Raw genomic sequence first — 26,326 nt, 5'->3', positions numbered from 1 at the left:
TTAAATTATGTCTAATACCGTACGGGAATTTTCCCACGCTGCTAAAAACTGATTACTGTTGCTGTTGCAAAAGTACCTCACTCTCAGGTAGGGTTAAGGGGTACACAGACTCTTCACAAAATGGCAGACAACTTTTTAATAACATATTAAGTACTTTTATTATATGGCTAGTGTTTCTGATTGGCTAAGAGCACCTAAGCGCTGGGGCATTATTCTCCCGTAATGCCCATGGACCGATTATGGATTATCATCATTTATGCAAATTATTTTTTCTTTCGAACCGTTCTGTTAGCCATATAATAAAAAACTTCATGGCTTGACCGTTCGGTCCTTACAACAAAATCTCAAACCTCGCCCTATCCGTATTGACCTCGCTAATACGGCAAGGTCTTAGTTTGAGATTTTGCTGTAACGACCTCACTCTCAGTTAAACTAGACCCTCCGTGAGGGTACACTGGGTTGCCTGTGGTACGTGCAGCGTTCCACGCAATTTTTTCAAGTTGGAGGGGGGGGTGACCCAGAAGTCGTACCAGAAGTCATACCAGAAGTCATACCAGAAGTCATACCAGCAGAGGCCCTTTGGCTCACAGGTCTTCACACGTTCGTACGACGAAACAGATCCTTTTGTGAGGTTAAAAACCTGGCGACCGGCCTATTAATTAATCATTTGTCAGAAAGAAGAAATTCCTGTCCTCTTTAAAAAAAATTGACACGCATTGCTTACGTGTGGTAGTGAAGTAACACAGCGATTTATTCCATAATGTCAACTGAACTGTGTGTTGTCTTCCAGGAGCTTCAAGTTGTCCTTGCGTAATATGTAGCTCTAACAGTGCACGATATTGTTTTGGTATTGTGTATCATTGTAGTGAAATGGTAGAAGTCTTGGGTAAATAGCCTGAGAAGACATGTGGTTACTAGCAAAGTACTGAGCCCAGAAAGATTGAAGAAAATAAATGGGAAGTGAAAAACATTGTCTTCTGGGATGACATGTTGACCGTTGTCTTTGCGTAATATGTAGGTCTAACAGTACACGATATTGTTTTGGTATTGTCTATCATTGTAGCGCCATGGTATAAGTCTTAGATAAATAGCCCCTTGAGAAGACATGTGGTTACTAGCAAAGTACTGAACCCAGAGAGACTGAAGAAAATAAAAGGGAATCGAGAAACATTGGCTTCTGGGCTGACATGTTGATCATGCAACTTCTTTCCACCACAAGTGTAAGCGTGCACTGACAGCATCTGACAGCATCTGAAAGCATCTGAAAGCTTTGTAAACAACAGTTGAAAGCTGAAGTTATTCCTATTCGGCGGGGTTAGTATCTGGATGGGCGACCTAAGAAATATACCACTCAGTAACAGAAGCATAGGACCGAAAATTCTATTTTAATGCTATCAAATGCGAACCAAGCAAGATACAGATTTTGTTAGCTTGCTTTATCCAAAACAAATATTGATGTAAAAGTAAATAAATATGGATACACAGTTTTTAAGAAGAGCAGAAGGAAGTTTCAGGACGGTCGATCGAGCATAAAATATTTTGCCATCGGTAATAAAATCTACGACATGAAAACAACATTTATTTTGAACCACGAATATAAAAAGTTACCATCAGCGAAAAACAGTTTGGGAGATTTTAGTTGTTTTGTTGTAATTGTACAAGTTTGGCTGCACCGAGTAAATCGCACATCGAATTCAGCGAGCGCAGTGATCAAGTTACCGCGTTATTTTACCGCGGCATGTTTACTCGCGAAACAGTGAAGCATCTGTGTCAAATGATGCCAAGCTACCGGGTTTTTGTTTTTGTTAGTTTTCTTTTTATTTCGATTGTTATAAATTTTGACAAGAAATGTGCGAATTCAACACAAAGATCACAATCGCGCAACTCTCAGAGGTTGACCATTGTTTCTGGAAAATCAAAAATTTACTCTCCAAGACAAGGCTATTTATCACCAGGTAATTCCATCGTTTTGGTAATAGCAGCTACTTTATTATTCATCAGCGTCACAATCTTTTGCCGATTTTGGGGGTCATTTTGTTGAAACTCAAGCACGCTTCCAACAGACCTGTTTATTTTCGTGACTAATGCGTTACCACAAAAATTTTCCCCGTATCACATTTCAACACATGTATGCAAATTTGCTAAGCTCGAAAATTACACAACATGATAAATTTACAAAAGCTAGAAATTTCACAGAAATATTTTCCAGCGAAACATTTATTGAAACAAGCAACATATTTGCTATAAGAGGCAAGAAACCCTTCCTATTTCAGTTGCGTGCGTGCAAGCGAAACAAACAATCACAAAGCATGTGCAATTAAATAAATTTCTGACAGTTCACATTCAACCCTTTTCGAAAGAACCTTGACCGTAAATAATAAAGCACAAAAGAGACAACAAGCTTTCATTCAAGTAATTTTTCACTGTCACATTTCCAAATATTTTACACCTTTGCTGAGTTGAGTACAAAATACCGGTAAATGTAAATTGTCAGACAACTAAGATGCGACTTGAGTAAACACTGTGATGCATTCTTGTTGGCGTTCGATTCCTTCAATGTTAATTTGTTAAATCATAGTTAGTAACTATGGTTAAATCCATAAAAAAATTGCTATTTGATTTCCGTGTTTTATATAATACCAAGTTAGTAAAATATTAGAAACAAAGCTCACTTGATATCCAAAGGCGAAAAATGAAATTGTTGTCGAAGACCATTACTCGTCTCTTACAATCCAGATATTTATTTTTCAGCGCTGTCTTGCTCATACAATTGACGATCCATTCTTGAGCTCCATGAGGGTATATTTTGTTTAAAGATCCACTAAAACGCCATTCACGTCAATGACTTATTAGTGAAATTTCCAATTGTTATACTGGAAGACTGTGCAGAGTTGAGAACAGGTAAATACAAATCTGACAAATAGCGAGACAACTGAGATAACAGATCCACTATATGGATTCCTTATCTGTCTTTGTTGAACCCACACTGAGTTACCAGAGAACTGTTCATTTGGTTTGAGTGTTGTACAAAACACCACGCTTGGCAAAATGTTAGGAAGACTGCTCACTTTGATTACGGCTCGACGGGCGACAGATTGTTGTCGAAGTCCATTACTCGTCGCTTCTAACATTCGACCGCCTGTCCTGTCCAGTATCCAATTCGCTTGCCATTATTGAGCTTCATTAGGGTACATTTTGTTCAAAGATCCCCTAAAACGCCATTCGCGTTACATGACTTTCGACGCCATTGCCGGTTAAGTTAATCGTTCTACTGTGTCCACCAGAGAAATCTACGCATTTCCCACTACCCTCTCGATCCTAAGAAAATACGCGTAGAAGGCTCTATGCACAAAGACACCACTTAGCAGGGGAGTGACAGGCAGGACTTTTACCGACACGGAAAAAAATAAAAATAAAAAAAAAGAAAACGAAAAATAAAAAAACGACGGAATTAAAGACAGATTCCGACTGGGTTGACAACCCAGTAATTAAGTAGTTAATAAACAGGATTAATGACAAGGTACCATACACATTTTTTCAAAGGATACATTAGTCATATTTTCTCCTGTCTTTCAATATGTCCACTTTACATTGCATACTTTCTTCAAAGGAATAAATGTACACCTGTATAGTATTTCCTTGTCTTGAATTCTTGTTGAAATTGTCTAACGATTAATTTTATTTCAGGTCAATTAAGGAAATACTGGGGGCGCTAAACCTCGACCTCAATAAACAGAATGAAACCTGCTTCCTTTGTCTGGGCAAAGATTTTAAGTATTTTTGTCTCGTTTTAAATAATTCTATGCAGCATTACACAATGACATTTTAAGGGGGCAATGTGAGAACTAGGCTAAGATTTTTTTTTGGATTTTTTTTTTAATGCCAATTTCTTTTCTTTGTACTACTCAGTATTGGATCCTAAACAAAGAAACTGAATCAGTTTTTTTTTTCATTTTCTTATGATTTAACCAAGTCATCTTGTCACAGTAAGACCAATAATTATTGACCATGGACATTGTGCTTCATGTCAGGTATTTGGACTGTTGTGCCAAGGTCTAGCATACAAATCCAAGATGGGCCAAGCTTTCAAAAACAGCTGCCTAGTTTAAAACGACTAATGTGTTAAATAATAAGTAAAATTAAGCCCAATGTGTTAAATAATAATAATAATAATAATAATGATAATAATAATAATAATAATAATTATTATTATTATTATTATATTATTATTATTATTATGCAGTAAAACTATCTGTATGCACAGTGTCAGAAAGCAACACAGGGCGCATAGCGTAGCCTGTGAGCTAAGCGAAACTTAAAATAATAAATAAATAAATAAAATATATATACATATATAATTTTATTATTATTATTATTATTATTATTATTATTATTTTGTTTGCAAAGTTAATGCCCACCTGTCGAATCGGAATTGACCTTCCACTTCCAACGTCTGTATCTGGAACAACTTCTTTCTCCTTCTTCTCTTTCTGCAGTTTACAAAAGGGGATCAAGTTTTGTTGCATCATTCAGTAAGATAAAACCAAGTTGAGCACTATTAACCTTTTAGTGTTTCAGATGAGAAGTGTTGTTTTGCTAGTCTATTTAGCAAAGGAAACCAAAACAGAAAGCCTTGATAAAAGCCACCCAAATAATAATGATAATTACTAGAATATTTTACTTTACCAAACAGCACAAGCAGGTCTTTGTGGGTTCTTATTGTAATACATTGTAAATGTAATAAATAATCATTATGTTTATAAGCTACAAAGTTACCCACATAAACTTATGAATCTGAAAAACAGATGAAGCTGAAAGTGTCAAATGCCAATCCAAAAATAAGCTATTTCAGTTTTGCCTTTAACATACTTGTTTTGGCTAATAGACTATTCTCAGACACATTATAGGAAATAAAGACTTCCAATAGGCAGAAAGTGCCACAGCAATAAGCAATGCACCTAAACTAATTGAGAAATACCCTTTGCCCTTAGCCTGTCTGTTTTTTCCTTTGAAAATCAACACTTCATTTCAATAGACTTATTACCTATGTATGAATATTTTGAAATCTACTATTTGAAAACTACCGTATTTACCCGTGTATAAGTCGACTTTTTATGGCCTCAAAAGAAGCTCCAAAAATCGCCCTCGACTTATACATGGGTCAAAGATTTTGAGCCAAGTTCCAGCTAAATAATTTATTCAAAATAAACATCATAATGTGGTCGTTGGGCATAACGAACGCAGTGGACGAAATACTTCAAAATGAATGACAAAAGACTTCAAAATGAATGTAATAAGCAATTCCAGTTGAAATGAAAAAGGATTTGTTTTACTTTAAATGTTGAAGATACTCACAAGCACAAATATGAAATAGACACTGGAAATTTTCGTTTTTCAAAGGCGGAAAGCTCTAAAAAACATTCTTCTTTCTTCAAATAAAACGCGATCCTTCAACGGCTTAGTAACCTGGCACAATTCCTCGTGTTTGCATGCAAGCATGATCGTCACTCGTGTTGGTTGGTAATGATTGTTTTTTATTCTTTATACAAACCTGAATGATTTGATTGCTTTTGCAAACTTTGTATTGTTTGGTTTGAGTTTTGTTTCGTTTGCCATGTGAGAAATTATAAGTCAAGCACCAATTAAACCTTGCACATTTCGCATCGTTTTTGAAGTTATTTTCAAAGATTGACTCCTACTTCTGTGATGTTGTGCTTATCCTCTAAAGCCCTTTATCCTTGAACAACGAAACAGGTTAGTTTGAGGTTTACATGTTTGATTTTCTGAGAACTTTTTTGAAATTCAAGGACAAAATGCCCGCACATACATGTACAACAACCGCTGAACAACAAAACTATTAAGCGCTTGAGGTCCTTTATTTTTGTGAATCCACAGTTCCAGAAATCGAAGAATGCAAGATTAATATCCCATGAAGATTTAGCAAAGAAATTAAGAAATTGCTTTTTTTGCCATCAAAAATGGGGGGTCGACTAATACAACCGTAATAGCTGTTGTCAGATACCCAAGGGGAAAACCTGCCACAGTGGTGGATCTAGGAATACAGTATTTTAAGGGGGTGAATTGAAATATTCTGACAAAAGTCTAGATAGTTAAAGCTGCCATCCTATTCATCCCTTCCTCCCTGCTGGATTCACCCCTGCTGCCAGGCATAGAGGTCACTGTTATGAAGAAAACCAGTTTTGCTACACTGGCCACATTATCAAGATACCAAACAGCAGGCTACCAAAGGTTTTATACCTTGATCTAAGACTTGGCAAACACAGTCTGTCAAGCAATATGGACACCTCTTTGATAAAAGGACTTAAACCTAACATGACGGACGAAGAGCAATATTCCTGTGGTGTGGGAGCAAATAGCACACAACAGCTGAAAGGGTTATCCAAACAATCCATGCATGCATCATTCAAGGCCATTTTTGAGCGAGAAAGACAGAAAAGCACAGGATGAAAGTAACCCTAAAATCACAAGCTAATTTGAGATGAGTAGCACAATCATGATGTACATTTGTGTAACATAGTGAAATTTTACAAAATTTTTCATGCTGCCATAAAATTGGATGAAAAGGAACCTGACAAAATCAAATAGCCTCTTAAGCTGATATCTTAATGTAAAATGAAATTTTTTGTACTGATGGATCAAAAATAAGCAATTTTAAATTTACCCATGACCCCTTGCAGGCATGGTAATTTCCTCATTTTGCCTAGATTACCCTAAAAAATTTTGTTAAATAACCCGAAATATTCTCATTTTTAACTTTGACATTACAGAAATGTTAATTTCAGAGTTGATTATATGCTTCGCTTGATTCGCAATTGAGAAATTCCGGCGAAATGTTCCACATGGATTGCAAAAAAACAGGGCAAAATGTGCTGAAGTCCAGAAAAAACTGGTTTAACTGGATAAAAACAAGTCAAGGCCTGGTAGCAAAGCTTGCTCTGAGGGAACGTTTCGAAACGTAATGGCGGATCTGCTAGGAGAAACTTTTGGTTCTTTCACGCTCTAAATTCGCTTTGTCAACCTCTGAACGTCAAGAAGTGTTTCAGACTCACAAAGAGGTCTCGTTCTTTCACAATTTGAATTGTTTCTTTCTGAGCTTTGGCATGTAATTTGTACATGAGATGAGCATTCTGTTTTTCTTTCGGTTTTGTAATGTGAGCTCGGACAAGCAAGATACAGAGGACATTTTGCGAAGCTGTGCTTTGGCTCTAAGGCAAATTGTAATGGCGGACAAAGTGTTTCAGACTGAGAAAAAATGCTCTGGCTTCTCGTGTGCTGAGAAATTTTCGGTAAAACTTTCTCCAAAGCAACTACCACAAATGAGCATTCTCGAACCATATTTTATTCTTCCTAACCACAAAACATCTGTGGGTTACAGACGCAAATTGCAAAACAGCACTGAAGATTTTAGGAGCGTGACGCTCAAGACTGTTGTGCTTTTCGGCCTCTTTTCTCCGTCATTGGTGAGAAATTAACCCCATTTTTTTATTTACTGGTTGCAACATTGTTTATGTGAAATATGTTGTCGATTTCGTTGTGAGGAATAAAGTACAAGCCGTCTGAAGAACCTTGTTGTGCTCGTCTTACTAGTTTGCGTGTTACGCGTGACGCGCCATTTTTTGTCCCCAAAGTGGACAACCGAATCCGTTTATTCTAAACTTAAGCGACCGATTTCGCTAATCTACACAGTAAATGTTACTTAATATGTAAGAAGCATATCTGCGAAATGTGAGTGGCTAGCACTTTTTACCAGCGGAGATATGGCCTGAAGTGTTCGTTCAAGATACTGGTTTCCCAAATGTACATCATGATTGTGCTACTCATCTTGAGAGACATGGAGACAAATGCTCCACAAGTTTTACGTACCGATGAACTAAACAGCATTGTTCTTCTTCTAGATGCCCGTTTGGTGGAAGACGAAGGCGTTGATGTTGCGCTGTGTGTAGGTCTCTGTGACGGGACATTTGCCTGTTTTTGGTCAGGAGGATCCTTGTATGTGGGGGAGTTGAGTGGGTCAAATGATGTTAGCACAGTACTTGTTTCTCCTCTAGCATGTATCAGCTTTTCTATTGCTGCAGACAAATCATATAATCTGTGTTAACAAGGGTATCTTGCCACAATTGTTTGTATGTTTGAGAGTTTTCTTGTGGTTGGGTTAAAGGGGTTAGGGCACGCTATTTTAGGTAATTTTGTTTAATTTTGTTACTTATGAGCTCTAAACATCAAATTAGCAGAGCAAGAGTCTTTCATTTGCAAAATCACGGGCACATAACAACTGAGAATGATTTTCCAGCTGTGTAAATGACATTTTGATATAGACTGATATAAAATTGAAAAAAAGGTGGGCCGACATAATTCAAATTTACCCAAATTTAATCCATTTCAATCCTCTCCAGTTTTATCCATCCATGTCCCTTCATGGCTTCCCTGTGTTTTGCTAGAGTTCTTCTACAGTTTTGAACAGTTATTTTGATATTTTAGTTAATTCTATGACCATTCGATTAGTGCTGAAATTGCCTAAAATTGCGTGACCTAGCCCCTTTAACATAACCCAGGTGTAATTATATTATTCTTTCATCAAGTTCCTTTTTTACCAAATTCAATGCTGCTGCTGCAGAATCTTGTCAGTTTTTCTCAAAAATTGAGGAATTTTTGATAGCCTGCATGCATATTTGCTACATAGACTACAAAACTTCAAGATTGTGAATCTGGAAATGAGAGTTAAAAAGTATACAAGTGGGTAGGAGATGGAATTACCAGCAATCCTTTGACACCCAAACTGGCCTAAACCTGTAACACTTCCATAGTACAGTAAACACCGCATATAAGACCAAGTGGATTAAGAACACCAGGCTGCAATTTGGCCAATAAAGCACCATACAAATAAAGACAAATTCAGCCTGATAAATAAAGCATGTTCTTAACCCATTGACGAGTAAAATCGTCTTGCGTTAGACAGAGTAAAATACAGTAAACTCCCGCATATAAGAACACTGATTGTAGGTTTTAGGCTAATCGTGTTGTTATTTAAGGGGCGCTTAGTAATTAAGAAATCAGCCTGAAAGTGTTCTTACAATGTTCTTATTGGTTTCACAAATACATGTACTTCAAATTGTACATTACTAGAGGTTTAATTAACATACAAACCTTTTAAAAATAGATTTTAAAGTTTGTAATGGTCCTGAACACCATATTACTTTGATCACTTACTGTACTGTACTTTTTCCTTATTCTAATACCCTTTCCCTTTATATTAATCACTCAAAGGGCAGAAAGCAATAAAATCCCACCATTTTTTTTAAAAAAGGTTTGTAAATAAGCAACATTAATTTTATACGCTTTTTCTCGAGTATAGACTAAAATCTCTGAATTCCAATATTCCCAAGTGAAAAATGTCCATGCCTTTATATTGTACTTACAGAAGGTGCCTACCAAAATAATATGTTTTTAAGCATAAAAAACAGTTACCAATCAGTCAATAAAGGAGGGTGTTGCTACATTTGAAAAGGCCTTTACCAGACGAAAAATAACTGAAATATTGTGAATCTCTCTCATGTATTTGGTATTTTAACTTGTAACTATTTGCTTGGTCCAACTAGCACTTTGTGTGCTATATTCTTTTCACTATCCACCAAGTTTAATAAACAGTTTTTTATCATTTGTTATTATTATTATTAGTCCTGTAGAAAAGTCTCAGAGGATCTTCAAAGGATCTTTAAAGGCCTTTGAACAGCATCTCAACACATTTGAATCATATCTTGACCATCTTTTAAAGATTTTTGAAAGGTATTTCATTTGCTATTTAAACTATGGTATTTCCCAAGATCCCGCGTTTATTTTCAAAACTTTATGAGCTTGTAAGGATTTTGCGTTAACACCCCAAGGAAGCTAAGGGCACGAGTTTTCAGTCCCTCAATGTTTATGTATGGCTCAAGAATCCAAAAGTACTACTTCTGCACAAGTAACTTTTAAAATTCATTCATTGACAAGCATTTAGTGAGTAATAACAGAGGCATATAGTAAAAGTAACTTTCTTTGGGTAAAACTAAAAAAACTGCTCTTGAATGCCAATTCAATTTTTAAAAAAACAATTTCAACTATTGTAAACTATAGTGCCAAAAGTTGAGACACAGCCATACATATAGACAATTGCTTACCTTGTCTAATCCCATGAATAAATGCACCAAAAATAGAAGGTTTCAGTAAAGAAGACATACTATGTAGAAGTGTTGGCATAAGATGTAACTGTGAACTGTTGAATATGCTCTTTGGAGACTAGCTAGTGAGTGGATCAACAGGTGTGCATTCCAAATGGCACTGGAAAACCCTTGTAAGAATCTCATTAACTTTGAATTAGAGTTTAAATACAATCGAGATTGCCATGTGATAAATATAGAACTAATATCACGAGTTCCCACAGTTTACTTTTGATAAGAGGTATGATTTCAAAACAATAATATCACTACTTTATAAGATCAATAAAATGAATAAGAGAAAACATGACTCAAACTATTAGTGGAGACAGCTTTTATAATACAAAAACTGTACTACATCCAAGTATATTACAGTGAGCATGTACTTTCGATTCTTTGCCACTTATTATCTAGCCCACCATCATGCCCTCCTCTCTATAATGTTCTCTCTTTTCCCTGCCAAAAAAATGACCCTGACCTGTATTATTGTATTTGCTTGATATTTTGTATCAACAATAACATTAATTAAGTTGTGATGGAATTCAAAGCTTAATACTAAGTTATTTCAGTTACTGGTACATCCACCTTGACTTGTCTCCAAGAACACTAAACTACCAAAAAATCTCTTCCATAACATAATGTAAACAGTCTTGGGCAAAAGTTAGGAAAATGGTGAAGGATCTCAATTTGGTAAGTTGATTCTCATAAAAATCCCACTTGAAAGAAATATGTTAAAAATTCTTGCACTTCTACACAGAAAGTTAAAAAACTTTTACAGCCTTCGACTCCAGGCCGTCAATATTAAGCTTCCCGACTTCATTAGAAATTTAAACCTTGTAAATTTCCACTGAGATCGGAAGGTTTTAGAGATCTCCAGAAGAGTCTCTCAAAATACAATAATTATAGTAGTTGTAAAATACATAAATAATTGCTATCGCCTATTATGTGCACACTGATATAAATTCCCACACCAAAACCAAGAGATGTTTGTTCAGCTATAATATTTTCTGATTTGAAAATATTCAAATCTTCCCGTTTAACTTTGCACGATGCAGTTCTAAAAATGTAGAAATTTCATGAACACGTGTTCGTTCAGAAAATGTGCGTGATATACGTAAATTACCAGATCGCCAGCGCGGCGGAAACGAATATCATGCCAACACATTTTCCTTCATTTAAAGTTGATTGGGGCTGGCGGAAAGCCGAATTTTCGCTGAAACAAACGGAAGCCAAAAATGTACGATCAATTAACAGCTGTAACAAATTACCCGGCGAAATCTGAGGACATGGCCCGATTTTAACACAATTTGGTGATTAGCATCATTTCCGGAGAAAAGCAGATTTCGATCAAAACTGTACCAACATATAGTGGAATTCAACCAAACGATCGCACGTTCGTCTGAAATATACATCGATTTCAGTTAAGATTTTAAAACCGGTATTTCAGGAACAACCCTGTAGCAAAGGAAACAGCTCCTCTTAGAATATGCGACGACCGAGCTAACAGTTTGTTTTCAACATTATTTACGCGACTATAGCGATTGATTAGCCAATTACAACAACGTCGATCAAAGTTAAGGCATAAATCGACGCTGAAGTTCTTCCACTTAGAAACTGATAGCAAGATTTTATAAACTCTGACAGTCATTGCTAATTGGAACGTCGAGTCAAGAGGCTTCGTCTCCAGTTAGTAACAAAAACAACATCTCAAGATAATGCGCGTGCTGTCGATTTCAAAGAACATACCAGCGTGCTCGAAAACAACTAAGCTTTATTTGATACAGTGTAAAAAAATTACCTAAAATTGAGCTGATCGGAGCAGATTTAACACGACAACGGAATCAAAATTAGTTCACTGAATTTATCTTTAATAAAAAAATTGCAGGGACCCGAATTGTCTAAGAAGCAACAAATATTATGCCCGGCTCTCATTCGCACTCTAGTGTAAACAATTAATTGCAGCAAATATCAGAGTAGCATTAATTCACCGCCATTGTGTTCTAAATTAATTCTACGGTAAAAATAATGTTATCATATCACTTCCCTGCTCACATATCACGTAAAATAAAAGCACTCTACCGCGATGTCATTCAATGGGAAAAGAGTGAGCTTTAATATTGTTTAATTAACTACACGCACAAGCACAAAAATGGAATGTATACCAAAACTGTATTGCGTTCAGTTAAGAAATAAGAAAAAGCTGTAGATACATACTTTCCAGATCTGTTACATCCTTGATGACATCGTAAGATCCCGACAGTTGAAAGCTCCTTCGTATCATGTTTACAGTTTCAAGGCATTAATTTCCATTTACAAATTTCTTTCGTCGCCACAACGGCCAGATTCGCGAATCATCGAAATTTTCGAGCCGAAACAAAACGATCGATGAACCAAAAACCGTGAAGAGATTTCGTCCAAATCTCGCTTGTAATTCAAACAACTTTGCTTTTTCCCCCTTTCTTCGTCAACAAAACATGTACATAGGCTAAAGATCGCACCACCTCAGAATTATTCCAGTCAATTCTCTCCTGGAGTTGTCACACAAAACCCGCAGTCCTCAACCCCGCGGGCAAACATTCAATACGAATCTTTCTCCTTGCAAAAGCAGAAACAATTTTGAAATATTTTCAGCGTTTCCCGTTTCCTGATGAGCCCTCTTAAACTTTCAGACACTCTGTCCTCTCGACAAGCAGATTTTTTGTGCCAGACTAACATCTCAGAAAACCTTTCGGTCAGCGGTCAACAATGACAACAATTGGATTTCTTCGACAAGATTCAATTAATTCCAAATTTTTGATTAAAATATTTCAACATAACCTTTCAAAAAACGGCTTACATTTAACGAAACAAAACAAACACAACAAAGAAGTTTTATCTAAAGTAAGATATTTTTAAAACAGAAATGTCGTTCTTTTATTTCCGGTCACATTTGAAAACACTTCCGGTTGTATAGAGCCGAAGTGAACTGAATCTTAAACTTCCAAGTTGAACACCCCTCAAGAACGAAGAATTTAGGCCACGGTAGCTCGTTGCTTTAAGGAAGTTTGGCGCCCAAATGCTCCAGAATAAACATATGGCTGTAAAATAAATAAAATGTAAACTAAATGTAAAATGGTGTAAATTAATCTCTAATCTCTCCTGGTCTGAGTTCAAACACGTTATTGTTCTTGGCTACAATAAAAGTTTATGAGCTCCTACAACTGACGCAACAAAACACAAGACTGACAGCATAATTATATTGTTCGTTTCAATTTCCCGCTTGTAAAATTGCATCACTTCTAACTGGAAAACAATCTCAAATTTTAAGCCATCAGCAACTCACTGTATTTCGCAGGCGTTTGAGACGAGACACTTCATTTTTAAGTTTAAAGGCGAATGTTTCTGGCATTCTTTTCATCCACTAACTCTGTTTTCATCCATCGCTCTCTCTGTCATTATTACAGTATTCTTCTTTAAAAGCGGCTTGGTATGGAAAAGAAAAATCGCGCTCTGCAAGAGTCTAACTTACAATGTAAGCTTGAAACGGGAAATGATTTTATTGCCATTTTTTTAATGAAATGCTTTGAAATGTTCCAGTGCGAATTCGAGCATAACGAAATATTACCCTGACCTATACAAATTTCAGTTTCATGTTTCTAGGAATACAAACATCTTTCAATGATGTTTGCCCAAGAAAATGAAACCTGATACATGTTCGCTCTGTTGCCATGTGTCTACAGTATTTGACAATTATGCCTCTCTCACCACCAAGGTGAGTACGTCCTAGGCAAAGTTCAGTTATTAACATCTTGTCCAATATAGCACCAGCTTTAAAGTTTTCAAACAATTATTCTTACAAAAAAGTGCCACAGGCGCACAGTAGCATGGATCATATTTCCTTTCAGTTTTGAAGCTGCTTCATACTACCATGAAACGTAAATACATGCCCCGACATCTAAGATGCTCAACTAAAATTGTTGGTAACGCTGCCAGTATCTGCCCAAGATTCTACAGCCAACAACGTTTGAAGTTGTTGCACATGCATGTTCATTGCATTACCGTGTAAGCATTTAGTTAAAGCGTCATCACAGAATTCGAGGATCCATCGGGGATCAATACTTTTCCGGCCGACTTTATACAAATATGTAAGGATTCCAAAAAATTTGCTTCGTCGGGGTTTTGACTTAAAACACCAATTACCTGGCGCAATGAAAAGTAAAATGTTTTCCCTTTTGATACTAGTTTTGTTGCTATTTATCCTTAGTTCTTTGAAGATTTTTCTCGTATTCGTGACTGCACCCCTAATTTTCATTCCGATCATTCGACATATGCTTTGGGTCGCATTAATCTGATAGCTTTAAAGCTGACAACACCATTTTTATTCGGTTTACATTTCCGCCCACATTTGAACAACGTTGTTAGCCCCTTGACAGCTCCAAGTACCACACTTCCTTGGGGAAGTAACACATCAGGCAATTTGGCCAGCGTCCATAATCCAAAAACAATCTCAGTCTTCTAAAGTAGTCTTCTTAAGTCTGAAGTCTAAGGCTTTCTAAAGAATTACCACACTTTATAGCGAAATGTTGTTGACGTCACCTATTGTCATTAAGTGTCCAACCTGTGGTTGGCACATTATTTGAATAAGAAAAGCAAAGTTTGTAAACAGATGTCTTCCCTATATCGTCTGGGTGAAAGTCAATGCCAACAGTCCTTCTCCTTTCACTCCTTATATTTTACCTCCCGGTAGATTATTGTTCGAATACTTTTTTAGCTTTTCATTCCATTTAAAATCCCACACAAGAAGAGGATGAACACAAGGGCTAGGTGCTTTGCTACGAACGTCTCTTCGGGAAGGATCAACGAGCTGTCAAAGTTACCAAAACCTCTCGGCGTTTTGAAGCGTTTTAAGCTCTTTTTTACCTCTATGGCAAAAAAATTCAACGATAACATTTCCTCCCAGAAAACCTTCCTCCCAAATGTGACGTCACAGTCGGGCTTCAACCGAGATGCCTATTTTGACAACTTTGAAAGGCGTGGCCTACAATTTCAGGAAAAGAGCACGCATTAACCCGAAACAATTTGCTTAAACATACCTAGTTCTAATTTTTTTTTTCCTCCGGGTACTCCGGTTTTCCTCCCTCCTCAAAATCGACTCCCAGCCTGTTCCATCAGGCTGTGGTGCTGTGCTCCGAGGTCATACATGGGTCGTGTTCAGGAGCCGAGAGCCTAGCCGGCAGCACGAGCTCCTTCGGTCCGACCTCGCTGAGCTGCGCCCTTAGCAATTCAGTTTCCGACTACGAGAAAGGGCGATTAGCAGGTCAGATATTTATTTCTTTTATTTATTTTACCTCAGTACTCTGAAGGAAAAAGGAACCTGTGGGATTTATAGCTACTTTAAGCAATTAGCTTGATTTAGAACCCATACTTTTACTCTGATGTATTTAAAATTCTCAGTTCGTGCGGCAGTGTGTACAAATAATTAATCAGCCCATTTAAAAGAAGGCTAGGGGTTGACTATTTACAAAGAAATGGTGGAGGTGAATACGGAAGCTCGCCACTTCCTTACAACGTGTCTGTAGCAGCGTTCTTTCGTGAACGGAGAGCTCTGAAAAGATGTCACACGGCCCGAATGCAGAAAAAGTGGTCCAAAGCTCGTCGTTCGCATAAGAACGCACGCGCCACAGCCTTCCTCCAACACAATGATATTTCTCAAAAACTATCAAAGATGCCACACCTGTGTTGAAGACACGATCGATATTCTTTCCCGTCAGCGCTGAAGCTTCTATGTACACACACTGTTTAAGTTCTGCTATAAGTTTTTTTATTCGATGAGTGGCTACAAGTCCTGACTGTTCGATATCTGACGCACCATCTGTTTATCAAAAAAAAAAAAAAAATAGGAAAACGGCAGATGATTTTCAGTTAAAAATGAAAAGTCACAAAACAAAACGTTAGTGTCAAATCAAATGTTGCTTCAAACTACATATTTGCGCTTTACGATGCGGGCAATGTGTCGCGTAACGGGATTGGTAAAACAGGAACGAAACCATCGTGAGCTGACCAATCACAACAGACACAGAGAAGCACGTGGCCGAGGTTGTTCAAAAGGTGGATAACGTTATCCACCGGATATATCACTATCCAGCGGATAGAGCGAGTTTCAATCGAGTGTCGTAAAACCAAAACCAAAGTAATTACTTTGGCCAATCAAAAAGGACGGAGACAATCCAGCAAACCAATCAAAACTCGAAGTAATTACACGTAGCCGTCACAAAGCGCGGGAAAATGTCCACGCGCGAGCCATGATTGGTTTTGTATTGGTTTCACTTGTGATTGGTTGAAAAAGAGGCCCGAGAACTTTGAACCAATCACTGAGTGAAGTAATGCAAAACCAAAGCAATTCACTAATTACTTTCGATACTCAATTGAAAACCTCTCTAAACACTAACAAAATCAATTGAGTTATCCAGTGGTTAGTGATTTATCCACTGCATAGAGCCATGCAGCCTTCGAACAACTGGAGCCAGAATGCTAATACTAACCAGAGCTTAAGCCTGGTTTTCTCTAGCCATGTAAGCACTAGGGCAAGCATTAACGCAAGCACGATAGCGCTTATTTCAACGTGAAAACGGGCCTGCCGCAAGCATAATTACAAGGATCAATTATTTTTTACTTTTCCTTGTGCTTGCGCTTACGCTTGCGTTGTATGAAAACGGGACGTGACGCAAGCACAACAGATCCGTTCCAGATTTCACTTGCAGCGCCGCGTTGTATAACAAAATATAGAGGAGGCAGTGTGGCCCAGTGGTTAGGGCGCTTGCCTTGAGATCCGGAGAACCCGGGTTCAAGACCCGCTCTGGCCACTCGTTGAATTTTGATCCTGGTAGTCCCTGGTTCAACTTCCCAGCTGCACTTGTAAATAGCCAACTGGTTTGCCTCCGGCCAGTTGGGATTCTTAACAATTGTAGTTGTTGTGTTCTGTTGTTTCGTTGATTCATTGGCCCTGAAAAGCGGTCAATTCAGTATGTATATTGTATTGTATTGTGTATTGTATAGAACTAGTGAACTCTTTGTCTCCGTGCAAGTCGTGTGCTTGTGCTTGCCTTATGTTTCGTTTCCACTTGACACGAATGTCTTGTGCTTGCGTCGCTGGTGAAAACCAGGCTTTAGCACGGGAAAATAGAGAGTTTAAGAAACGACGACTGCTACGGTAACGACAACGCCACAAAAAATCATATCATTGGTTAAGAGAGCAAAAATAATCGTGTTGCACGTGCACCGCGCATTTTGCATAAGAACAACGTGAAATCACCAAATTTGAGGTCAGCTTGACGACAACGTAAAGCATACAAATGTAAACTTTTCACTACACCTAATTATTTTCTCTGAACGTGAGCCTTTCATTCTTTCTCCTCTGAAACCGCTCGCCCCGAATTCATTATTAGGATACTTTGCATACGTTGTACAACGCGAAGGAGACAGAATAATTGCGAAAGACTTGCGATGGTGCAAGGTGGCGTTTTCGTTGTCGTCGATGTAGTAGGTCTTAAATAGGGAGCTTTTAGTTAAAAATTTAAAAGATCTACGACAGCGACGTCTACGAAAACGTCACCTTAAAGTATAACTGCTCTTTCGCGATTATTCCATCTCGATCAAGTCCTACGATGTGGGCGAAGTATCCTCAAAATAAATTGGTAAGAGCGGTTTCCAGCACAGTGAAAATAGAGATTAAAAGATATTCTATTGAATGCTCGCGTTGCGTTGAAATCTCAAATTTGGTGATTTCATGTTGTCGTTGCGCAGAGTACCGTAAAAATACGTGCTAAAATTCTTGGTGCAAGTGCAGCTCGATGATCTATGCTCTTTTAACCAATAATATCATTGTTTTGTGGCGTTGTTGTTGCCGTCGCTGTCGTCGTTTCTTAAGGCCCGGGCAAAGGGCTTCAACATTTAATTTGCTTCAACGTCCGTTCGATTTTGTTGAAAAGCGATGTTAAACGATGTTGACTGCTGGGGTGGGCAAACGGTATTTGATTCAACAAAGCTTCACGAGAGGCCTTGTATTCAGTCCCAGGTTGCAGCTCCGGTTGTTACTATGGATACGGACATGGATACGTCACTGAGAGACCGATTAGTGCGCAGGCGCATACCCAACAGTCGGCTTCAACTTTCATTCAAGATTCGCGAAAACAAAATGAATGCTGAGTGGTTGTTGAAGCAAAGTTTTTAACGCTTTTAAACTCATTCAACATTTACAAATATATTCCCTTCCCGTCCTTTGCGAAAAAAAAAAAACCCTCCTGGAATAACAAAATTTAAACTTTTGAGGAAGACGTTCGCATACAATAGTTACAACAACCGGAAGTGAATATTTCGCACGCCAGGATAGCGGTCTCTCCCAGCTTTTTAAACTTCGGGTACCTAATAGTGAACAGATACTTAGCGATATAAATGTGGTTGTGTGAAGACAAGTTAAAAGGGAAAACAGCTCACTTCCGGTTGCCGTCCGCGTCTCAAAAACGCGCTTGCTTAAACTCCCTATTCTCTCACTTCGACAGCGTTTTCAACCAATGCTTTGGAAGGTCACTTCATTTTCAAGTGGCGTTTTCGTTGGTAGAGCTCCAAAATATACGCAAGGAAATAACAATTGTGTTTGCTTTTGCCTTCGACTGGCTATTTGTGATATACGATATTTGGTATCAAAGGATTTGACATAGGTAAATTGACCATCCCTTCCCCCACGTGCTGAAAATTGGAAACTGAAGCACAATCTCCTTTAGAAACCAAGCCCGTCGGATGTTTGTAACAGAACTTACTCTATTTCAAGTTTTCCATCGTGGTACTCAGGTAAAGTTAAGGGTGCGTTTGATTGACCTTATTCCGGAATAAGAATTTAAAGGATTTTCTTCTGAAAGTCACCCCAAGGATAATTTTGATGCTGTCGGGGTGAAAAAGAGGTTTGCACAAGAGATTCCTGACAAAACCCTTCCTTGAGTATTACTTCCAAAGAAAAGCCTCCACCTTAACCACAGGCGCCCCAAGCTGAAAATACGTGGTGTATGCGACAGTTTGTGTATATAGAGAATTGTATGGGAAAATCACCTATCGGAAAAAAATTGTTTAAATAAATATATCATTTGAAATAAAGTTTTCCTACCTCAAATGTGTGACCAACTTGTCTCTTTTGGCGAGTTTCGAGCCATTCTGACGCCGTTTAGTGAAGTCATCCGGAAGGCCGTTGCTGAAATAATGGGAAGGCCGGTGACTCCATCCATCGCTGGCCAGACCTCACTCCACAAATCGTTTTCTCCTCAACAGGAAAAGTCCCGAATCGCAATAGAAACAACAGTTCCATAAAGCCCAATAAATTTCACTCCAAATACGTGTGTTTCGGCGGCCGAAAGACTCGTGACGAACGAAAACTTTGCCTTAAAATTCACCTCTTCGGCTTTCCTCAGAGGCTTGTGACCGGGTAGTCAACAACGGAAACTCGCAAGATGGTTTCAGCCTCAACTCTGATTGGACCATTTGAATTTGACCGCGCGCTGGCAACACGACCGTTGTTGACTGCCCAGTCACAAGTCAACAACGGTCGGGTTGGCCGCGCGCGGTCAAATTCAAATGGACCCATCAGAGTTGAGGCTGAAACCATCTTCCGAGGTTCCGTTGTTGACTACCCGGTCACAAGCCTCCGAGGAGAGCCGAAGAGGTGAATTTTAAGGCAAAGTTTTCGTTCTTCACGAGTCTTTCGGCCGCCGAAACACACGTATTTGGAGTGAAATTTATTGGGCTTTATGGAACTGTTGTTTCTATTGTGATTCGGGACTTTTCCTGTTGAGGAGAAAACGATTTGTGGAGTGAGGTCTGGCCAGCGATGGATGGAGTTACCGGCTTCCCATTATTTCAGCAACGGCCTTCCGGATGACTTCAATATACGGCGTCAGAATGGCTCGAAACTCGCCAAAAGAGACAAGTTGGTCACACATTTGAGGTAGGAAAACTTTATTTCAAATGAGATAGTTATTTACACAATTTTTTTACGATCGGTGATTTTCCCATACAATTCTCTATATACACAAACTGTCGCATACACCACGTATTTTCAGCTTGGGGCGCCTGTGCCTTAACCACAGCAAAAATACAAACACGACCACAATTATCTTCTATTTCGTCAACTCTTTAGCGCATTTGTACACTTTTTGGGCGGAAACGCCATTTTTGGTAAGCCGATGATCTGGGTTTACAAAAAAAGATCTTAATGTCCTTGAGTGGGGATCGCTAAACCGATTCAGATCGGCCTTAACCAGATAAACGTCTCACTAAAGCGGTAATCAGCTTATCTAGCAAAGCTATACGTTTGGCCTATCTCCGGCCCCAGCCCGTAAATGCTCCAAACTGTTACTCACCATTGATGCCGACCAGAATCACAGGCACATCAGAGATATATTTCCTATATTGAGCCATTTTAGCATAGTAACCAGATAACACACTGAAACTCAACTCGTCGTCCAAGCTAAAGACAAATATGACTGCATCCACCCACTGCGTAAACTGCAAGGGGAAAAAAGAAGGCAATTTTAACTTTTGACACATTCCACTTAGGCCATCCCAATAAAATGTTTCTTTTCCCATCGCCCCTGTCTCTTGCGATGGTGGGTCGGTAGGTCGGGCAAAAAAAAAAAAAAAGAATGAACACTTGAAGGAGTCTGGATTCCAGAGAAGGCCGGGCTGCTAAGTAAGAAAGCCTGGTTACAAAATTAACTCGAAAACGTGGTCTTTTCGTTCGTTATTCCATGGTTATGAAACTGGACAAGTTCCTTTGTTTCATGTTTTTGTCCGTATTTTTGGCCTTGACCCTGCACAAAACACACCTTTTTTCGAGAAGATAACCAATCAAATCCTTCGATTAAATTATCCGCAACTAATTTGCGAACCCGTGCGAAGCGAAAGCAAAAGATTGTGCAGGGTCACGGTCAATTCAACATCGATTGCAACAACATTGTTCTCGCTTTTGAAAGTTCTAAGGTTTCATAACCAGTCCCTCGATTAACTATGGTTATTCCTTAGTTATGATTCTTCCAGTTTACTTTTGCATATTAAATTTCACGTTTAATCTGTAAGATATAATCAGATGGTTTAAACAGCCTTTAAAAAACGTATCGATGTTAATTTATAAAGACAAGGACATCACATCATATCAATTGTCAAGATCGTGTGCTTGTAAATTAAAGTACTTGCTTCTTTGACTAGCTAGTGAATCTGGAATATTTCTTATTTTTATTTTTTTTACTGGGTCGGTCGGGCGGTGGGGAACGAAACATTTTATTGGGATGGCCTAAAATAATCTTTTGGTCCATTTGTTGTATGTTGGAGAAAGTGTTTGATCGAAGTCAAAACTTTCTTCCAACAAAAAATGTTGAATAGACGTCATCAATCAAACATGCATGCTGCACGTTCTAAAATTGTTGATCCAACAAATATTTTGTAACAATGTTTAAACGTGTAGCCGGGGCTTTATTCCAAAATGGCGGCCACTTTAGTATTCTTTTGTTTGATTGCAAATTGACCCTTTTGGCCTTGTTCATGTTAAATATTCTTTTGGAAGTGAAAGTTTCATAGTATCAGTAGCAAAATAAGGCAGAAAAGTATTCACCTGTAAATTTGGTCAAACCTAAGGACCCCCTAGATAACATGGAAAAGTGCGGTGTAATTTATAAAGTCGGATGTGCGGAATGTGGGGAGGTGTATGCCAGAGAGACTGAAAGATCACTGGGGAAGAGTACTTCTGACCATCAAAAGTCCCTGGACCGGGGGGGCTGTAAATCTGCCCTCAGTCAACACCAAATGCAAACAGGACACGCAGTCACGAAGAGACCGACTATGGACAATAAGCAGATTCTGGACCAAGAACCCAGGAATACGCACCGAAAGATCACGGAGGCTATCCACATCAAGCTCAACCAAGCCGGCCTAAACCGCAACGAGGGATAGGATATCCCCGACGTCTACCTGCCACTCCTCAGAAGGGAGGTGGGGGAGAAACCAGAATTGAGGCAAAGAAAGGTTACGTTTATACAAACGTTGGCCGTGTAATCTAGCACTTCACATTACACTCTATTCAGTTAACTCTGTTCAGAATTGAGGCAGCCTCGCTCTGACTTTGATCTCGTTCAGAGGTCACTCTGTTCCCGAAGGTCAAGGTCACCCTGTGATCAATTCGAAAATTTAGAGGTGAATACTTTTCTGCCTTATTTTGCTACTGATACAATGAAACTTTCACTTTCTTCTGGATTACTACGTAGCAAATGAATCTGTTTAACGAAATATTCTTTTGAATTTTCGAGTAGTGAGCACGTGAAAAAGAAGACAAGCCTGTTGCAAGCTTTTGGATGAGTCCGCCCCAAGCCTCGGCTATGCGAGAAAGCCAGGTGAGGACGGCGAGCAATCAATGGCTTTTGTTTCATGTTTTCAACTATTTAGTGAAACTTTATTATGCTTCTTTTTGTTTTTCAAGATTGACTTCTTCCAAAGTAAAATTTTTCCGAATATCTGCGTTGAACGGCATTTGAGACCAGAGAAATAAACTCCTTGGTTAATTTTCAATCTGGGATTAGCGTTAATCGGCTTTTGAACAACCAAGCCCTGAAGGGTTGTACCTCACGAAATTAACATAAAATGATCTTTATATATTTATGAAAACATGGTGATTAACATTCTAAAAGTGGTCCATTTTTTTTGCAGAAGTGGTTCCCAGGATCATGTGTAGACTCTGTTGATGAAACGTGGAAACTGGAAACCGTATCATATAGAAGTATGTCCTCAAAATAGTGAACAATTTGTCACATTGCATCAAAAACTGTTTTATTTCAGTAACGTCTGTTTTATGGAAGCTAAAACTAGCGACGAATATTTTCAGGAGACTCGTTCCCAGACTCTGCGCAGTTAGCGGCCGCTTTTTGAGCTGCAGAATCATTTGACTTTGCTAAGCAGAACTTGACTCCCCCAAGTTGAAAGACAACAAATCATGTCTAGACAATAAAATAGTACAAGGGAAAGAGCCACATTCATGTCTCTGTAGATTTTGCTTCGACAGAATTTGCTGCGCGTCATCTTGCTGAATCAGAGATAATTAAATCAGTGTCATTACAAAAACAAATTGTCTGTTGCGTGACCCAAGCCATTGTTGACAACAGCGACAATTCTCACTCACAGTTCTCACGCCTAAAAACACATTTTCTGGTTGTGCTTTTGATGCAGCTACCAGAATATATGGTGTGTTGAGTTATCTTCACTTATTGGCGTTCGTTTCTGAACAAAAAGACACTTAATGCATTTTTCAACATTTCTTGGCTATTGTAATTTAATAAGCTAACATATAATTTGATATTTTGCTGTTTGTAGGGTGAGAAATGTTGAAAAATACATAACCAGTGAGCATTTAAAGCCAAAAGGAGCTTGTATGAATAGAAAAGAAAGAATTATGTTTTTTGTACAGTCTTCTTTAAAAAGTAATTTCTACACCTAAATATCTTACTTTAAATAGCCGAGAAATGTGGCCGAGAACTGTTGACTGCTCACTGTAATGCAACCAACCGTTTTCACAATCCTTCCTCACACTACCTCTACGCCGGTGCAATTATATTGTTTTACTATGTGAGATAATTCTCTAATGAGATTCAATAAACCTAGCCAGCCTTGAGACCAATCATATTATTATCAAGAAATTCTTTTCTCAGACAATCCTGGTCAAAACTGATGGGGCAATTCCCGCATTTCCCCCTCCCCCCATTACAATGTTGATTTTTTTACGGTTTCCGAAATCAAGATCCGTTTATCGATCACTCGCATGTTTCAACATTGTCTGGGGAAAAAGAGGGGCAAAAAAGAGCCAGCGAATGAAGAACACGCGTTGCTCGTATAACGATGGAAGCATGTACAGTAAATTCTCCACACTTGGCCCAAAATTTGACAACTGTCCCGAAGTCTTTTGACCTAGATTGTAGCTAATTTACACAATCTCCCCCCTCCCACAACACTACAGCCTTACTTGCAAATCAGGGGGGCCAGTCTCGTTCCTGATCAATAAAAGATGACTCTGTCCATCATAACAGACTTCCTTCTTGTGTCGGCCTGTAAATGAATCCACCTTTGCATATTCACCGGTTAGATACCTATGTAGTAGGTCAGACTTGCCAGATATGGAGCTGCCCAAAATGCCCTGAGACAAAAAATTATTATATTATTATGACGAATTTCTGTTATTATATCCATAATATGTATAGGATTCCATGGCAGGTACAAACATTGATATGTAGAAAAGCATGTGGGACTTACAAGCCTCAACTCGCAGTTGCTGTCCACTCTCAAGGTAGTGAACTCTGGGCTATTCAGAAATGATTCTGTCGGAGATAAAAAAAAAAAAAAAGTTGCAAATAAAAGGAAGCCTAAGGTGTCTGAGCCAGTTGTTGCAATGAGAATAACCAAGATTTTTTAAAGTTTGAAAATGGCGTTTAAATTAGCTGGCTACCTACTTCGGTATAATCAAATATGGTTTATGCTTTAATGATTGGACCTTTCTTGTAATAATTAACAATCCCATTGAATTTTTTATAACTTTTTAATTAATAAGCCCAGCATAAAAGCTACAGAGGAACCTAACAGTTGTTGGGCATTACTAAACCACGAAACAGTGAAACGAAACACCAAAACACTATGTATGACCCCACCATACATTGAATACTAACTGACAAAGGTTGGATTTGAAATTTAATATCATTTTAGGCCTAACTGTTATTGCTCCTAATCTCCATCTTAATCTGAGCCCTAACCTTAATCTCAATTAATTAGGAACAATAACGTTTTTGGCCTAATTAGGCCTATTTAATCTTAATTTTTTTTGGTATTCAGTGTATGGTGGGGTCAAATTACATAGTTTTTTGGTGTTTCAGTGTGTCGCTGTTTCATGGTTTAGTAATGTCCAATACTGATTAGCTGAGAAGGAGTTTGCGCATGTTTGTGAAGTAAAATGTACTGTATAATGACCCATTAACCCCACTTGATTTTCACTGGGGATTACAAAGGAGTACATGTGACCACTAATTCGTCCACCCTGCAAGCAGAACCTCTCCAAAACTCACTGGAGGGCGAGCGAGAGCGGCTCTGCAGAAATCATGTCAAGTCTTTCAAGTCACTGCAGTCCAAGTTTCTGGGCTTGTCACTCTGGTCAAACAGGTTTAGGCAGCATGCACATCATATTCTTGACAAGGCGAGGTCAAAATCAAACCTTCAGTACAAAAATCAATATGGCATCTGCAATTGCGATCAAGACTTGGCCTGGGTTTGAAACTGTTTCCAAGCAATGGCCTACGCAGACTCAATAAAGAATCTACGCGATTTCTACAGAGTCCTTCCTTTCTCATCAAGATAAGAAAGGCCCTCCTGGCAGGGTGTAATTGGTCATACCTTTGATAAAAAATAATTATTTTTACAAATATTTAACAATTATTCCATGAGCGCGCGTTGGATATGAGATGGTAAATAGCCAACGAGGCGTGTAGCGCCGAGTTGGCTATAACTACTCTCATATCCAACAAGCGTGAATGGAATAATTGTTTTGTTAAATTCCTTTAACTCCAAAAGTTTAGAAGTACGAAATACGAGCAAAAAAAGCGAGAAAATCCTAGCGAAATCGAAAAAAGTGGATGAAGATGCGATGTTGTGTAATACCTCGTGGTCAGACAGATGCAGGCTCATCACAAAAACATTTCTTACCTTTTCATGTATCTCTAAGCTTCGAAAGTGATCCAAACTTTCCACAAAAACATTTTTCTTTTGCTTTATACCGAAAGAAATTTTGCTTTCTGGCGTAAACGTTTTTAGTTTAGCAACGCTAAGCGCAATCATTTACCATATAAGGTCAAACTAAGGTATATATGAGCTGATAACCGAGATTGAGTGAACCAATCAGAGCACGAGAATTGCATTATCCGAGGTTGAGAATTTAATAATATTACATGTACTGTATAAGCTACAAGAGGCTGTACAGTTGATCAGGCCAACTTGAGACCATACAATTCTGCAACTTAAAACTTAATTTGCAAGGGTACTTATTTTAGACCTATGAAGGCCCTGCAAAG

General features: G+C 38.4%; 1 protein-coding gene and 1 long non-coding RNA gene across 4 annotated transcripts in view; one reads left to right on the top strand and one right to left on the bottom strand.

Annotated features, from left to right (window-relative positions):
* Positions 1-26,326, bottom strand: part of LOC138046662 (arf-GAP with GTPase, ANK repeat and PH domain-containing protein 1-like) — a 41,616-nt gene that overhangs the window by 11,034 nt on the left and 4,256 nt on the right. For both annotated transcript variants that reach the window (XM_068893272.1, XM_068893266.1), the window contains exons 2-7: positions 24,525-24,589; positions 24,238-24,408; positions 20,597-20,741; positions 15,925-16,062; positions 7,885-8,090; positions 4,419-4,490 (exon numbers count right to left, since the gene is read on the bottom strand). In XM_068893272.1, the coding sequence (XP_068749373.1) occupies positions 4,419-4,490; positions 7,885-8,090; positions 15,925-16,062; positions 20,597-20,741; positions 24,238-24,408; positions 24,525-24,589 (797 nt within the window). The remainder of the gene's footprint in view (positions 1-4,418; positions 4,491-7,884; positions 8,091-15,924; positions 16,063-20,596; positions 20,742-24,237; positions 24,409-24,524; positions 24,590-26,326) is intronic.
* LOC138046679 (uncharacterized) lies at positions 10,792-24,581 on the top strand. Of its 2 annotated transcripts, none has more exons than XR_011131738.1 (4): positions 10,792-10,901; positions 22,538-22,618; positions 22,932-23,001; positions 24,473-24,581. It is a non-coding gene; the product is annotated as an uncharacterized lncRNA (long non-coding RNA). The 2 variants fall into 2 exon arrangements; XR_011131739.1 differs by lacking the exon at positions 10,792-10,901 and adding an exon at positions 13,926-13,962.

Source organism: Montipora capricornis, chromosome 1, assembly GCF_036669925.1.
Source record: "Montipora capricornis isolate CH-2021 chromosome 1, ASM3666992v2, whole genome shotgun sequence".
NCBI lineage: Eukaryota > Metazoa > Cnidaria > Anthozoa > Scleractinia > Acroporidae > Montipora > Montipora capricornis.
This window is presented reverse-complemented; position numbering and strand designations above follow the sequence as displayed.